General features: G+C 57.7%; 5 protein-coding genes and 1 non-coding gene across 6 annotated transcripts; 4 read left to right on the top strand and 2 right to left on the bottom strand.

Annotated features, from left to right (window-relative positions):
• The first annotated feature begins 546 nt into the window (after nt 1–546).
• Nucleotides 547–3,275, top strand: MYCTH_2310321 (uncharacterized protein). The gene has a single exon (XM_003665955.1). The coding sequence runs from the start codon at nt 747–749 to the stop codon at nt 3,132–3,134; it is 2,388 nt and encodes a 795-aa protein (XP_003666003.1). The 5' UTR covers nt 547–746; the 3' UTR covers nt 3,135–3,275.
• A 1,567-nt stretch (nt 3,276–4,842) lies between these two features.
• MYCTH_2310322 (uncharacterized protein) lies at nt 4,843–6,309 on the top strand. Its single transcript, XM_003665956.1, has 3 exons — nt 4,843–5,004; nt 5,113–5,594; nt 5,724–6,309. The coding sequence occupies exons 1-3, from the start codon at nt 4,893–4,895 to the stop codon at nt 6,075–6,077; spliced, it is 948 nt and encodes a 315-aa protein (XP_003666004.1). The 5' UTR covers nt 4,843–4,892; the 3' UTR covers nt 6,078–6,309.
• Nucleotides 6,310–6,338: 29 nt separating this feature from the next.
• MYCTH_2310324 (uncharacterized protein) lies at nt 6,339–8,568 on the bottom strand. The gene is made up of 3 exons (XM_003665957.1): nt 7,910–8,568; nt 7,677–7,789; nt 6,339–7,556 (listed from the first exon to the last, which is right to left on the bottom strand). The coding sequence occupies exons 1-3, from the start codon at nt 8,423–8,425 to the stop codon at nt 6,542–6,544; spliced, it is 1,644 nt and encodes a 547-aa protein (XP_003666005.1). The 5' UTR covers nt 8,426–8,568; the 3' UTR covers nt 6,339–6,541.
• A 1,323-nt stretch (nt 8,569–9,891) lies between these two features.
• Nucleotides 9,892–10,500, top strand: MYCTH_2129891 (uncharacterized protein; the record flags this gene model as incomplete). The annotated part of the gene is made up of 1 exon (XM_003665958.1): nt 9,892–10,500. One exon carries the CDS (start codon nt 9,892–9,894, stop codon nt 10,498–10,500), a length of 609 nt encoding a protein of 202 aa, XP_003666006.1.
• A 119-nt stretch (nt 10,501–10,619) lies between these two features.
• MYCTH_39035 (carbohydrate esterase family 8 protein) lies at nt 10,620–11,630 on the bottom strand (the record flags this gene model as incomplete). The annotated part of the gene is made up of 1 exon (XM_003665959.1): nt 10,620–11,630. One exon carries the CDS (start codon nt 11,628–11,630, stop codon nt 10,620–10,622), a length of 1,011 nt encoding a protein of 336 aa, XP_003666007.1.
• A 970-nt stretch (nt 11,631–12,600) lies between these two features.
• Nucleotides 12,601–12,671, top strand: MYCTH_t168. The gene has a single exon. It is a non-coding gene; the product is annotated as a tRNA-Gly (tRNA).
• The last annotated feature ends 1,025 nt before the right edge of the window (nt 12,672–13,696 follow it).

Consider the following 13,696-nt stretch of genomic DNA (forward strand, 5'->3'; position numbering starts at 1 on the left):
TTTTTTTTTTTCACGTTGTCTCTCTTCTCATTTTCGTTGGACGATTGAATGCGGCCTACTGGTGGTTCTGGGTAGTAATTAGCCCCCATTAGGCTATTGAAACGTTCTGGAACGCAAATCCGCTCGCTGACTAAGACAGCTCGCATTGAAATCCCAATAAGAGGCACAGCGCTGACAACGTCATTCTGCGCCCAACTAGCACGTTTTTGGTTGGTAGCAAGGCAATCAAAACTTCAACTGAGCTTTTCGCAGCTCTCCAAATCCCGGATTCTTATCTCTCTGCGTCCCACTGACTATCAATCACTTCGGCACAACATACCTTGGGCCTGCTGGCGGGGGAAGTAACTTGCAGGAGTCGGGGACCGATGCTTCCGGGGGGCGGCGGCCACTTTCATTCATTCCATTTTGTCGTGAATATAACGAAGTTTCCGACTCGTTATCGATTTTCTCCAACGCGGCGCGCGCCTTTTCGTCCCCAAGATGATGTTGGCCGCTCCTCGCTCATTTTCAGAAGCCGTCTCGCCGGCCGCGCAGCTTCGGACTCTCTGACCTCACCTCCCAGCATCATTGACGAGCGCCGACCAACCTGGGAGCCTCACGCATCCGTCTTCCTCAACTCCTGCTCATAGCCAACTCCCCGGCGAACACCGAGGTCAAGACTCCTGTGATATCTGTGCCTAATTCAGACACGTTGCTTCTGGCGCTCGGCCCGCTGCCGGGGTCGAAGACCTAAATAGCTCAAAAAAATGAATCATCTCTCTTTTCTCGCCGCCCTGGGGGGCTTTTCGGTAATGACGGCAGCCTTCGGGACCATCAACGCGCCCGCCGTCCTCGGGCAGCACAATGAGCACGAGATGATCACACGCTTGGCGTTTCAGTGCCCCGGCGATCAGAAATCTGACGGCATCTGCTTCGAGCCCCGCTCGCTCGACCAGCTTGCCGGCTACCACGTCAACGTTATGGGCATTGCCCTCACCGGCTCGGGCACCAACGGCGCCGTCGGCGCCCCAGACACCTTCGACCCCTTTCCGGAGGGACCCGAGGCCCATTGTGACGATGCCGACTACCTGGACATACCAGGATACCCCCAGAGCCGGGCCGAGGCCAGCGCCAAGTTGCAGGCCTGTGTTGACCACCTCCGCCATCGCTTCCGCCAGGCCGTGGGCGCGGCGGATCGCTTGTTGGACGACCGGCACAGGATCCGCCGAGAAATGGTGCAGTTGTCCCTGCCCTACGGCGATTGCACCTTCGCGTTCCCGGAGTGGCAGCACGACGATTATGGACGAGCCAAGTGCAGCACCCTCGAGGGCTTTGGGCGGGCGCTGCACGGCATCCAAGACTTCTACGCTCACAGCAACTGGGCCGACAGCGCCGATCCGACACAGCCCATCAGCATCTCGAATCCGCCGGGGCTGGGCATGACGGGCACAGCCCCTTTCCTGGACCTCCGAGCCGACGGCGCCATACCAGAAGACCAGATTCCTCTGAATCTTACAACCGGATGTTTCAACTTGCCCGACATCACGTTCGGCTCGGGAGCGTGCAAGGGACGCGTCACCCACCACGCGCTCAGCAAGGATCGAGGCATCATCAACCTCGACGGCACGTTTGGCGCGACCGAGGCGGATCCCCGGTCCGAAGCGGTGTCGAGCAACTTCCAGCGCGCCGTACAGGCCGCTGTTCAACACTCGCGCGAACTGTGGGCCGACCTACGAGACGAGATACGACGCCAATACGGCAACGTCACCGGCGATCTCATGATTTGCTCCCTGATCCGCGACGACCCGGTCAAGGACTGCCGCAACCGCACCATGGTGGTGGCCGTGGACAACTCGTTGACGAGCGAATCCAACGGCGGTATCCTGCTGGAAGAGTCTGTTGCACAAGAGATCACCTCGAGGCTGAACACAGAGGGCCTGGACAGCGTCGCCGTCGTCGACAGCCAAGAGCCAGCTGTTCTCCGCTACCCCATGGGCCCGCCAGCCTATGTGAGTTTCAGCTTTCCACGGCCATCCGGCGACCTGTGTGTCGCCAGCGGGCTCGAATTGGGAATCGCCGAGACCATCGGCGCCCAGCCGGAAACGTACGCCGACAGAGGAGCCATCATCCTCCTGGCCACCACTGCGGAAAGCCCGGAGTGTAGCGACTGCACAATGACGCAACTCCGCCGTGCCGCAGAAGAAGGCATACGCGTCCACTATGCATGTATCGACATGCACGGGAGCGCGGCTGCCGGTGGTGCTATTAATAATACTCCAAAGCACGCGGGGTGGGTGCGATGTTCGCCCGGCGATTCTTTGGTGGGCCCTGTGCTCAAGACGGGCGGAATCGCCGTCTTCATCGGTCCTGCTGCTCGAGTGCCTGCCCACTTTGCCAATCTGGTCATGGACCGCGGCCTCACAGCGACGGACGAGGACGAGAATACCCCGGAGAGCACGCGCGTCTACCCCGGCATAACCCTAGCCGACTTTCTAAATCCCGACCAGCCGGCCAAGTCTTTTACGTACCCCGTCTCGACCGGCGAGAGCCTCAACCTCACCGTGAGCAGCGTCTCCCGGGACGGCCGAGGGGCGGAAGCCTGTTTCGGCGTGACCCTGTGGTACAAATACCCGGACACCGAGATCTCGACGCACACGAGATGCGGCGACTCCTCCCCCCTGTTGCTGCGCTACCATGCGAACGAGTCGTTCGACTTGGTCCTCGAGGCCGAGTACGGAGACACGGCGCCCAGGAACGAGCTGCTCCACCGGGAGGAGATCTTGTTCCTCCTCTCGGTCGACACCACCATGCCCGACAAGAACGAGACCACCGTCGGACGGACCACGAGCATCTTGAGCACTCCCGGTCGCAACGGCTCCTCTCCTACGAGCGAGACGGTCGAAGTCCTGTCGGGCACCGCCACCGTCGACGACTCCACCTCAACGTGGACCGAGTCATCCCGCAAGACGGCGACGGACGACGCGTCGCTTTCGTGTCGTCGCCCGCCGTCTGGGCGCTATTATTATTCTCCCATGTGCAGCGTCCCCACGATCCCCTTCATGTCGATGGAGGGCAACTTGTCTGCGGGGGTTGAAGGGAGTGCGCGGCAGGATGATATTGGAAATGATTGTATTAGAGACATAGAGTATGTATGATGACGTTAGACTGCTGTCTAGAGTAATTCCAAAGATAATTACCACTCGAGCCATAGTTTTTTTGCATTCTTGATTAATTGATTTTGGAACTTTGCTCTCATTGACGTTGCTTTGACTAATAGCTCCAAACTTTGCGTTCAGGATAGCAGGAGGTCTCAGAGGTCTGCGAATCTGAGTGAGGCGGTTCGAACAACCCCCCTATTCTTCCCCCGAGCAGTTGCTGTTACGAAGGCCTCAACATCCGCATCTAAATGCCGCTGTTTCCGAACGGCATCCCGCTGGGGCTGTGCCAAACACCCCTTTTCAGCTCCAGGGTGGGGAACTTCAACGACTACAAGGCGAGGAAGGCCTGGAACAATATCTGAAACAGGCTGGCGAGCGGTCGGGGAATAACACGGAGGACACCACTCGACTCGGGCTGATGATGCTTCGTAAGGTAGCTAGGTGCTCTGATGCTAGGTACTTCCATTCTTTTCAGCACTAAACGTGGGATTGACTTTGGGGTAGGAATGTTGCGTCTAATAATCAATTCCATAATTAATTCGCGAAGAACCACGAGTAGAAATAGTCATGAGGAGATCCCCACGGAACCGCTATTCAGCAATACCTTTGTTACCCAGTGTGACAACAACAAAAAACAGGTCCATCTATTAATAATTACTCATGTTTCTATAATATTATAAGTGCCAATTCACGTAGTATGGCCTCCGTCCTGCGATGTAATAAACGGACCATGACGGTATCTCGGGAGCGAACCGGACTCGGGCATGAGAATAACGCACTAAGCAATTTTGAGTCTTTATAGCGATTGGCTGCACCATCACTCCAGTTAGACAAGAGGCTAATTATTTTGACGCCCTCTCCACGGCAGGAACCCAAGAAGTTTCCGAGCCGCGCATTAAATCCCCGGGCGTTTCTCGATGCCGGCAGATCCCGCTCACGCGAATTTGGTTGTATCAGAAAATCCGATCTCCAAAACAAAGCAGATCGCAGAACGGGAAGCTCGCTGTTTAGTGCAGCAGGGGCTCCTGCTTCGGAACAACGAGGCCCGGCGCTCATTCTCAGCTGTTCATTGGTCCTCTCACAAAAGCCTTGACTTGAAACTAGAGGCAGCTAAAGCCTCAAGCTCTAATAGCATTAAGCTTCCCCAACCACGGGACTCAGAAGGGGGTGGGGGGGGGGCCTCACACACAGAAACCCTCACCTGGCGGTGCCAAGAAACGGTAGGGTTACATTTGATTGAGTGAGCGGAAACACTGACAGATCTCCTGCCAGGTGGCGCAGATCAAGGACGAGATGCGATTCGACTCCTGTTTCTCCTCCGTCGACGGAGTTAAGCGCTCACCGGGCTGTGTCGTTTTGTCTCAGGCCGTGATGCTGCGTTTGGTGTTTTGTTGCTGCCCGCGTCCTGAACGGCCGCTACCAAATTTGTCTAAGCTTGCGATGGTGATGATGGAGGAGCTGGGAAAGAAAGAAAGAAAGGACAATAGCGAGCGAAGTGTGTAATATATAAAGACCCAGGGTTGCGGCTTCGGTCGAGTCGAGAAGACCGGATCTCTCAACAGGCCAGCTTCCTCGAGACTCGGCAGTCGACTCCCTTTGCACTTCGCTTCGTTTACACCTTGTGCTCTGCTTTACCTTTTCGCCCTATTAGATTAGCCCTGGAGGCAATCTTGTTATCTATTATCCAATCCTCTTCATTCAGTACATATCTATCCTGAATTCAAGTTCGAGAGCAGCAGATTCACCCGTTCCACCATGCATCCCGCCGGCCTCCTTCTCGTCTCCCTCTTGGCCACGGGCTCCTCCGCCCACGGCGTGGTGACCCTCATCAAGGGCGCCAACGGCGTCGACATGCCCGGACTGTCCGGTAATTACGTTTTCTCCCTCTCCCTCCCCCCCCCCCCCGGCCCCCCCCCCCCCAAAACACCAAACCAACAAAGGACAAATAATTAATTAAATAACGTCAACATCAAAGTCGTCGACGGCACCCCCCGCGACTGCTCGACCAACCGGTGCGGCTCGCAGGCCGACACGTCCATCATCCGCGACCGCGAGATCAGCTCGGGCCGGGTCGGCCCGCTGGGGCGCACGCAGGGCAGCGGGCCCGTCAACGCGAGCACCATGATCGCCGCCTTCATGGGCACCGGCGCCACCCCGCCCAACATCACCGACCCGGAGGCGGCCTCGGTCGGCGTCGAGGACGACCTCGGGCAGCTTGATAATGACGATGACGGCGGCAGCGGCGGCCGCGGCGGCGGCGGCAGGGGGTTCCGCAACGCCGCCCGCCAGCTCCTCAAGGGCCTCCTCGGCGGTGGTGGTGGTGGTGGTGGCCGCAACGCGGGACAGGCTCCCGCCGCCAAGACGGAGGGCAACGTCGCCGCCTTGGCCGGGCAGGGCGCCACCTCGGGCCTGCCGACCTGCTCCGACGACGGCATCATCACGATGGTGTTTCATCAGGTGGGTTTGATTTTTTTTTTTTTTTGCTTTTTGTTTTGGTTTTTTTTGCCTTGTTTCTTTCCTATCTTTCCCTACCCTTCGGCCCGCCTGCATCTAATTATCTCGCCGCTGATTCAATGAAAACAACAGATCAACCAGGACGGCGCGGGACCGCTCGAGGCGGCGGTGGACGGGACGTCGGGAGGGACGGACCCGGCGGCGTTCCAGCAGGCGACGGTGACGCAGGACGTGCCCGGGATCGGGGTCGGGGGCCTGAGCCTGGCGACGAGCCGGGACTTCCCGCTGCAGGTGCAGATGCCGGCGGGCATGACGTGCGACGCCACCGTCGCCGGCGTCGACAACGTCTGCGTCGTCCGGGTCCGCAACAGCGCCCTCGCGGGGCCCTTTGGCGGCAGCGCCGCCTTCACCATGAGCCCGGCCGCCCGGAAGCGCGCCCTCGCCTACCGGATGAAGCAGAAGAGGGCTCGGGAGTTCCGTGCCTGAGAGAGAGCGGGGAACTACTGGATCATTATTTATTTAGGTCTTTCTTGGCATCAAGTTGAGAAAGAAATGGATGCAGGAGGAGCGGGAATGCAAGGGCAACGAGAATCTTTTTCGACCTTGGCCGGCCGAAGCACGCATCATCTATTCCACCACGTCAAGTTTACGATTTAAGTCATGTATGTACAGTACAATCAATGAATTAGCTTGGGTTTCAGAGACTATGACGGATCATGGAACTGCCTTATACAGACAGCATAACACCGTGTCCATCACCTGCGGGGGGTTGGTTGCGGGGTTGGTGAAGTAAAAAAGAGAAAACAGGAAGCACCTCGATCAGATTTGTGTGACGATAGCACTCTTTCTGATGCCTTTGTATAATTATCCCCGGAGAAATCTACGCTGTGCAAGGGTATCTTAGACACGTACAGTACGTCGTGCCGCATTCATGTGTCACACATCCCAGGTCATACGCTCTTGAATATCGTGGTCCACCACTTCGACCCTGCAGCCCGGCCGGGAGCCGAGCCTTGCCTCTTGGCCTCGTCCAGGTCCCTCCGCCTCCCGGATTGCAGGTCAACCTCGTGGGCCTTCCACCAGTGCGTCCTGAAGACCAGCTTGTACACGACAAAGATGAGGCCGAAGAGCGGCAGCAGGATGTAGGCGTCGACGAACAAGCCGCCGTCGAAGGGCGCGAACGTCGACCAGCCCTGGATGAGGGCCAAGAAGACGTTGGCGGCCAGGCCAAAGTAGGCGTTGTAGGGATACCACAACGACCGGAACGGCAGCTCGGCCGGCGCGTGGCCCTGGGCCTTCCAGGCGGAGCGGAAGCGGATGTGCGTGAAGCTGATGGCTCCCCAGACGAGGAAGGTCGACACGCCGCTGAGGTTGACAATGTAGCCGTAGGCCTTGCTGGCGCCGGTGCTGACGTTCATCATGCTGAGGGCGCCGCACAGGTTGGTGAAGACGATGGCGGGGATGGGCACGCCTCGCTTGTCGGTCCAGCCGAGGATCCTGGGGGCCTTGCCGTCCTGGGCCATGTACAGGAGGGTGCGGCTGCCGATGTAGATGGAGCTGTTGACGGCGCTGAGGCAGGTGATGAAGATGAAGGCGTTGATCAGGTGGACTCCGCCCTCCCAGCCCGCCTTCTGGATCGCCACCGTCATGGGGCTCTTGAGCGCCCGGCTCGTCCCGCCCACCAGATCCGGCGCGTCGGCGGGGCAGGTCAGGCCGAAGAAGAAGGCGCTGCCCATGTAGACGACGGCGATGCGGATGAAGACTTGGCGGATGGCCAGGGGCACGGCGTGACCGGGATTCCTGGTCTCGGTGGCCGCAACGGCGACGGACTCGACGCCGGCGTAGAAGGTGCTGCAGAAGACGAAGACCGAGGCAACGCCCCTGAAGCCATCGGTGAAGGCGCCGGGTTCGTGCCAGTACCGAAACCCGACCGCGTCAGCCCCTTTGACACCGCCCGAGGCGTAGCTGCGTGCTGTCAGTAATCGATCTATCCAGATGTCTAAATATGTATGCGCCCCCCCCCCCCCCTCTTGACCCTAGAGGGAGAGAGGGAGAGAGGGAGAGAGGGGAGACGGGGGAACCAACACGATGCTGAAGAGGAAGTAGGCGATCAAACCGATGATCTTGATCAGCGCAAGCCAGAACTCGGCCTCTCCAAACGTCTCAACTCCCAGCAGTTGGAAGGCGAGGAAGGCGAACTATTAAATCATATCATCCGTGTAAGTCAGCATACAGAGAGTAAGGTAATTACTGGAAGTAGGTACCGTCACCGCACAGACGCCCGCCGCAGCTAATTAATAATAAGGAAACTCACTCACCCAGAAGATCAGGAAATAACCCCAGATGGGCACCCTGTCGCTCCAAAAGACGAGGACGCTCGAGATGACGTTGTACTCGTTGGCCAGGACACAGAACCAGATGATGTAGTAATTCCAGCCGACGGCGACGCCAAAGGCCTTGTCCACGAAGCGGTCGCTCAGCGCGGTGAAGGCGCCGCCGGTGGGATACAGCGTCGTCAGCTCGCCGAGCGACTGCATGATGGAGAAGGCGATGATGCCGATGACGCCGAAGCCGATCAGCAGGGAGGCGGGCCCGCCGGCCGACAGGGCGCCGCCGGAGCCGATGAGAAGGCCGGGCCCGATGATGCCGGCCAGGGCCATCATGGACAGGTGGCGCGTCTTGAGACCGCGCTTGACGCCGCTGTGCGGGTCGATGATGCGGAAGTCGTCCGAGTCCGAGCCCGTGGCGGCCTCGGTGGCCGTGTCGGGGTCGCCACCATTCCTGGAGAACGAGACGTCGTCCTCGGCCGTATGTGGCTTGAGTTTGCCCACCATCGCCTTGTTCCCGGTCTGCCTTGATGTATAATTCAAGGGAACGAAGGGTGAGTTTGGAGCAGACGCGATGTGAGCGGTAGAGAGGACCGGTCCGGGACGATCAGAGGAAGCTGTTTGGGGGGGGGGGGGGGGGGGAGGGCGTTGCGTTCGGACGACCACTTCCGGCAGTCAAGAGCGCCGATCAGGGACCAGAAGATGCAGAGACGGTGACGGGAGGAAGGACGAAGAGTGGGAGGCGACCGATACCTGCAGCATCAATCCGATGGAATAGATGAACGAGTGAATTTGGGGGGGTGAATATGGCGGGGGGCAGCGGGATGCTTAAGGTTTCATTCTCTCCGCTCCAGCAGCGGCAGTTGACAGAGACCGGGGACGCGCCCTTCGCAATCCTGCTGCAACTGTAAGCAAGCATTGCCGAGTCGCTAGCCTGAACCGCATCCCCGTCGGCGACCCGACCCTGAGGGCGGTTCCGGGGGAGAAACGACTGCATTCGGGCAAGCTCGTCGCCAAGTTTGCAGCGTAGCGCGATAGCAGGGGATTTTGCGTGGGGTCGCAGCGCTGGCAAGAACTGGCCGGGCGGTTTACTCGGCACCCTGTAACAGACTCGCGGGGAATATTAGGTGTAAGGCTGTTAGCCAGGAATCTCGGGTCTGTTGCACCAAATCTGCCACGAATCGCGCAATCCTGCTGGCGTGAGCCTCATTGTGGGGGCGCCCCTGCCTGCTGTTCCGCGATTGGCTTGCCGGCAGGGGCAGCCCACGCGACATCCCACGGCAATCCAAGGCCATCTGAACCCAGCGTTGCCCCGCACGTGGAGGCGCACTGGCTGGTGACATCACTTTGCTCCGCCGAGATCCAGGGCTTACGCAGGGTTCATCTTGCCACTATTTCAAAGCTAACAAACACAAACTTGCACTGCTAGGAACGCATCCGCATGTTGACATCCAAGAAACCAAAACGAGAAACAATGATTCATCTACGCAGCAGGCGCCGAGATGCGTACTTAGCGAAAGGTGCATGCCCTACTTTAGACAGAATGCAGCAACTACATTACGGAATACCTTACTTGGTATACAGATTACTACTGTGTAGTACATACATACATACATACATACAAGTACGGAGCTATACAAGAACTTCGCACTACGCTAGGTAGGTGCCGGCCCCAGCCACCCTAACTCCGGGCTCCATCGCCCCATCAGCCCGGGAACGCGGCACAAGTGGGTGCGATAACTAGTGTAATAACTAACAATTTCAGTGCGCTGCTTATTCTTGGAGACGTTTGAACAAAGCTTGACCCAAAGCTGTGCATTAGCTCCGTACGTCATAACAACCGCCGGAGACCCAATTTGAGACGCAATAAAACTCGAGACGAGATTTTTTTTGGTCGAGAGCAGCTAGTTTCCCGTCAATAACAATGCATTACAGGAATTAACGCTTGTATCATTTTACATGTTGCGCTCATCATGAAGCCCTCTTTTGATATTCACGAAAAGGAGAGACAGCCGCACCCGGCAGAGAGGCGACGGCGGCGGCGGCTCACTCCGAGGGTGCGCGTCATCGTCGTGTTCCTCGCCGCCGTCTATGCCCTGTATTGCTACTTCATCTCCAAGCCGCTCCTTGCGCACCCGCTTCCCCAGCACACGGGTCCGTATGCCGTCGGGGACATCACCATCCCCGCCGCCGTGGACGCTCCCCTGACCGATCAGGCCATCCCGACTTCGCAGGACGGAGGAGAGGGCGCGAGCGAGCGGGAGCGGGGGAGCCCGCCGGGCGGCGAGGATGGTCGTCCCGGCCCCGACCCCGAGGGCGGTTTTCCCGTCATCATCTTCTCGCACGGCACCGTGTCCTCCCGGACGGATTACTCACACTTCGCGGGCGAGCTGGCGGCGCGCGGCCACGTGGTCGTTATGATGGAGCACCGCGAAGGTTCGTGCCTGGGCAAGCCCGGCCAGGGAGGAGGGAGTGACAAGGGTTTTGTCGAGGACCTGAGGCAGGGCGGACGGGCCGATTGGAGGCGGTATTACTGGAAGATTCACGTCTTGCCTGCGGGGAGCGTGGGCGAAAAGCAGTAAGGTAAGTAGGTTCAAAAAAAAAAGAAGACTACCACCTATATACAGTTTCATATGCACTCTCTCCCATCATCATCATCATCATCATCATCATCACGTCCATCTCGGCTCCCGTGCCGCACCTACGACAGGTACGACGTGTCGACCCAGCTTGCGTAGTCGCTGCCCAGCACGGTCTCGATGCTCACGGGGGCGGACAGCTGCTTGGCGAAGGCGGCACGGGACCCGGACGCGCCGGCGCCGGCGCCCGTGTTTCCGTACTCGCCAAACTCGACCTCGTCCGTCCGCTCGTCTCCCGTGTTCCAGACGCTCCAGCCGGCGGCGTTGACGACCCCGGACAGGCTGGTCTTCTGGAAGACGACGCGGGCGTAGTTGCGCCACGGCCGGCCGAGGTAGTAGGCGCCGGCGGGGACGGAGTCGCCGCTGCGGGCCGAGACGGCCGAGTTGTGGATGACGTAGTAGGACGGGTTGTCGGCCGAGTCGCGGCCGTTGGCGGTGATGTAGCCCTTGGAGGCGGCCAGGACGCGGATGTCGGCGGCGTCGAACCAGGCGCGGGCGCGCTGGCCGAAGATGAAGTCGGTGGCGCCCTCGACGTAGCTGCGCGCGTACACCTGCGCCCCCTCGTTGGCCAGCACCGTGTCCTGGTAGCCGCGGAACTGGCAGGCGTAGTAGCCCTGCCGGTCCGCCTGTGCGCTCAGTGCCAGCGCCTGCGACCCCTTGCCGCGCGTGTTGACCAGGTTGACGTTGTAGACGCGCAGGTTGGCCGTGTGCGCCCGCAGCGTCGCCGTCGCGTCGTTGTCGGCCGAATCGTCCTGGCTCCGCGACTGCGTGATGGTCACCTTGTTGGCCGAGAACCTGCTCGTGTCCTCGGTCTCGCCGTACACCACCAGCGCCGACCGCAGCGCCGGGATGGTGACCTGCTCCTGGTACGTGCCCCCGTAGATGAAGATGCACTGCTCCGACGTCGCCGACCTGCTCAGCGCATCCACCGCCGACTGGACCGTCTTGTACGTCCCCGAGCTGCCCACCGTCAGGCAACCCTCGGGCGGCGAGGTGCGCGCGGCCCGGCTCTGGAGAGGCGCCGCCGCCGCCGCCGCGGCGAGCGAGACGAACCCGAGTACCTTGGAGAGCATCGTGCCGGTTGTCGATCAATAATTAATAACAATAAATAAACCAGGTAAGCCAATATAGCTTGGTGAACCCAGAATTGATTTAATTATTAACCTTATGCTATGCAGGTGGGAGACTGTAATAGCGAATGATTCGTTATTATTTCAAGTCGAGGTAACCAGGCTGGCAAGAACCAGGAATATCCATTAATAGCAATGGAGTTATCATCAGTGAAGGATTTATACCTGTATGAAACTACCTATGTTCTAATCCATTTATAATCATGATTTGTTCCCATACCTATCAGATGAGACCGCTAAACGAGTCCAAAGAGCCCCTAACCGTGATCACTGCGCCGTGTGGCTCCTCCTGGGGGGGCTAATTATTGTCCGCGTGGGTGCGGAATCGTAAAACTGCACATCGGGTTTATTTTGGCGATGCGCCATTCAGCCGGGATTCAATATCTTTTCCACCAACTGTTGTCACGCGATGGGGGAAGATCACGGCGCACACTACTGTGTAGAGCCTCATACTAATTGAAAGTTGCCGCACCACGGAATGTTTGTCATGGCCCGAAACAGAGCGGGCCGGTTATGTGGAGGTTTCTGGCCGTCCGGGCGCCGCTGGTTGGTGGATTCAAATTTTGTCGGCTCATCAAGGGGTAACGTTTTGTAGTCGGTAGGTATATATGTACGGATGTACGGATTACATACGTAAGTTAGGTAGCATCGACTCCTCAATCAGGCGAGGAGGCTCCGGGGCCGCCGAGAGTCGAATCGTGTCCTGCATCTTCCGTTGCCCTCTTCTTCTCTCCCTTTTTCTCTATTATTCCTAATCTCAACATTTAAAGACAAGCCTGCCCTGATAGGTCTCTCGATCTGCTGAGCTTTCTTTTACGCCGCATCCCGGAAATTCTCGGAAAGAAAAGATCGTAGTCGTGTTTCTGTCTCTCTTAATATGATTTTCAACCATAATACTTTCATATTGGGCCACGCGTCAGTGGTTTAGTGGTAAAATCCATCGTTGCCATCGATGGGCCCCGCGTTCGATTCGCGGCTGACGCATTTTTTGCTCCTTGAGCTCCTGGGTGGACACATTAGGCAAGAAGATTCCGTACGACCTAGGTAGTCTCCCTAGGCAAGGTAGATGGGTAATAGGGTATATACGGATTAGGGTTATCACACATGCCGTCGACCTGTGGGGAATGTCGAGCATAGGTTGTCTAACAGGTGACCCAACGGTGGCCTCAGCTGACGATATATAAGTCTGAGCAGCGCTTTAGGAACATTTATCTCTTGTTTCTTGTTACCATTCTATACTCTGTTGTTTTGGTGGTGCGGCTCATTGACTGAACGAATAATGACATATTGTTCCTAATAAAGCTGCCTTCCGCATTTGTACCTTGTCAGCGATTCGCAGGACGGCAACAGATATTGACTCCTCATATACCGACATGGCTAGTACGCTGCTTCTCTAATAATTGTCAGCATAGGTATTTTCCTTCTCGCCAAGTTATTAAAGCTGGTTCCTAGGTTTCGCGGTACCGGACTTCCGTAGAAAATGTCCGGGAAACTAGGTAGTTGAAAACGTCTTGCCCAATGCAGGGATGTAGCTGCCCTGACTAATTAGAACAAAGCATATATCATAGGGTCGGAAATGCCGGAAATACCGGAAACCTTTTTGATTTATGCTTCATGCTTTAGGCCAAGAGGTCTCGACGTTGACTTTATTTTCCAAGCACCTGCTCCTGAGTTGTCGTTAGGGTATGTTCTGACCTGAAGCCCACCTATCTACTTGACGAAGATTTGATAGGACGGACACAATCCAATGCTCTGTGTTCTCTGGAGTGGAGCGAGCAGAAAGCACGTCGTTTACCCTCAGTGAATATCGGTTCAATCAATCCAGGAGTGCGGTTGCCGAGATTGCCTGCCGATTTCAGGTTTTGGACCGGAGTCAGCCGGATGCTTCCAACGGCGGAAAGGAGGAAATCCAAGGAAACAGTCGGCCTTTCAACTACAGACTCGGGTGAACTGGCCCAAAGGTGTCGACAACAGGTAGGTCAACCAATGAGGAACACACAGTGTTCCGC

Source organism: Thermothelomyces thermophilus, chromosome 6, assembly GCF_000226095.1.
Source record: "Thermothelomyces thermophilus ATCC 42464 chromosome 6, complete sequence".
NCBI classification, from domain to species: domain Eukaryota; kingdom Fungi; phylum Ascomycota; class Sordariomycetes; order Sordariales; family Chaetomiaceae; genus Thermothelomyces; species Thermothelomyces thermophilus.

What these genes read in the sequence shown, in the direction of transcription:
- MYCTH_2310324 (XM_003665957.1), bottom strand. Translation starts at nt 8,425, where the DNA reads ATGGTGGGCAAACTCAAGCCACATACGGCCGAGGACGACGTCTCGTTC. An exon ending in GTTATTTCCTGATCTTCTGG is followed by an intron (nt 7,790 to 7,909) that starts GTGAGTGAGTTT and finishes ATGATTTAATAG; the next exon opens with TTCGCCTTCCTCGCCTTCCA. An exon ending in TACTTCCTCTTCAGCATCGT is followed by an intron (nt 7,557 to 7,676) that starts GTTGGTTCCCCC and finishes GACAGCACGCAG; the next exon opens with CTACGCCTCGGGCGGTGTCA.
- MYCTH_2310321 (XM_003665955.1), top strand. Translation starts at nt 747, where the DNA reads ATGAATCATCTCTCTTTTCTCGCCGCCCTGGGGGGCTTTTCGGTAATG.
- MYCTH_2310322 (XM_003665956.1), top strand. Translation starts at nt 4,893, where the DNA reads ATGCATCCCGCCGGCCTCCTTCTCGTCTCCCTCTTGGCCACGGGCTCC. An exon ending in CGACATGCCCGGACTGTCCG is followed by an intron (nt 5,005 to 5,112) that starts GTAATTACGTTT and finishes TCAACATCAAAG; the next exon opens with TCGTCGACGGCACCCCCCGC. An exon ending in TCACGATGGTGTTTCATCAG is followed by an intron (nt 5,595 to 5,723) that starts GTGGGTTTGATT and finishes TGAAAACAACAG; the next exon opens with ATCAACCAGGACGGCGCGGG.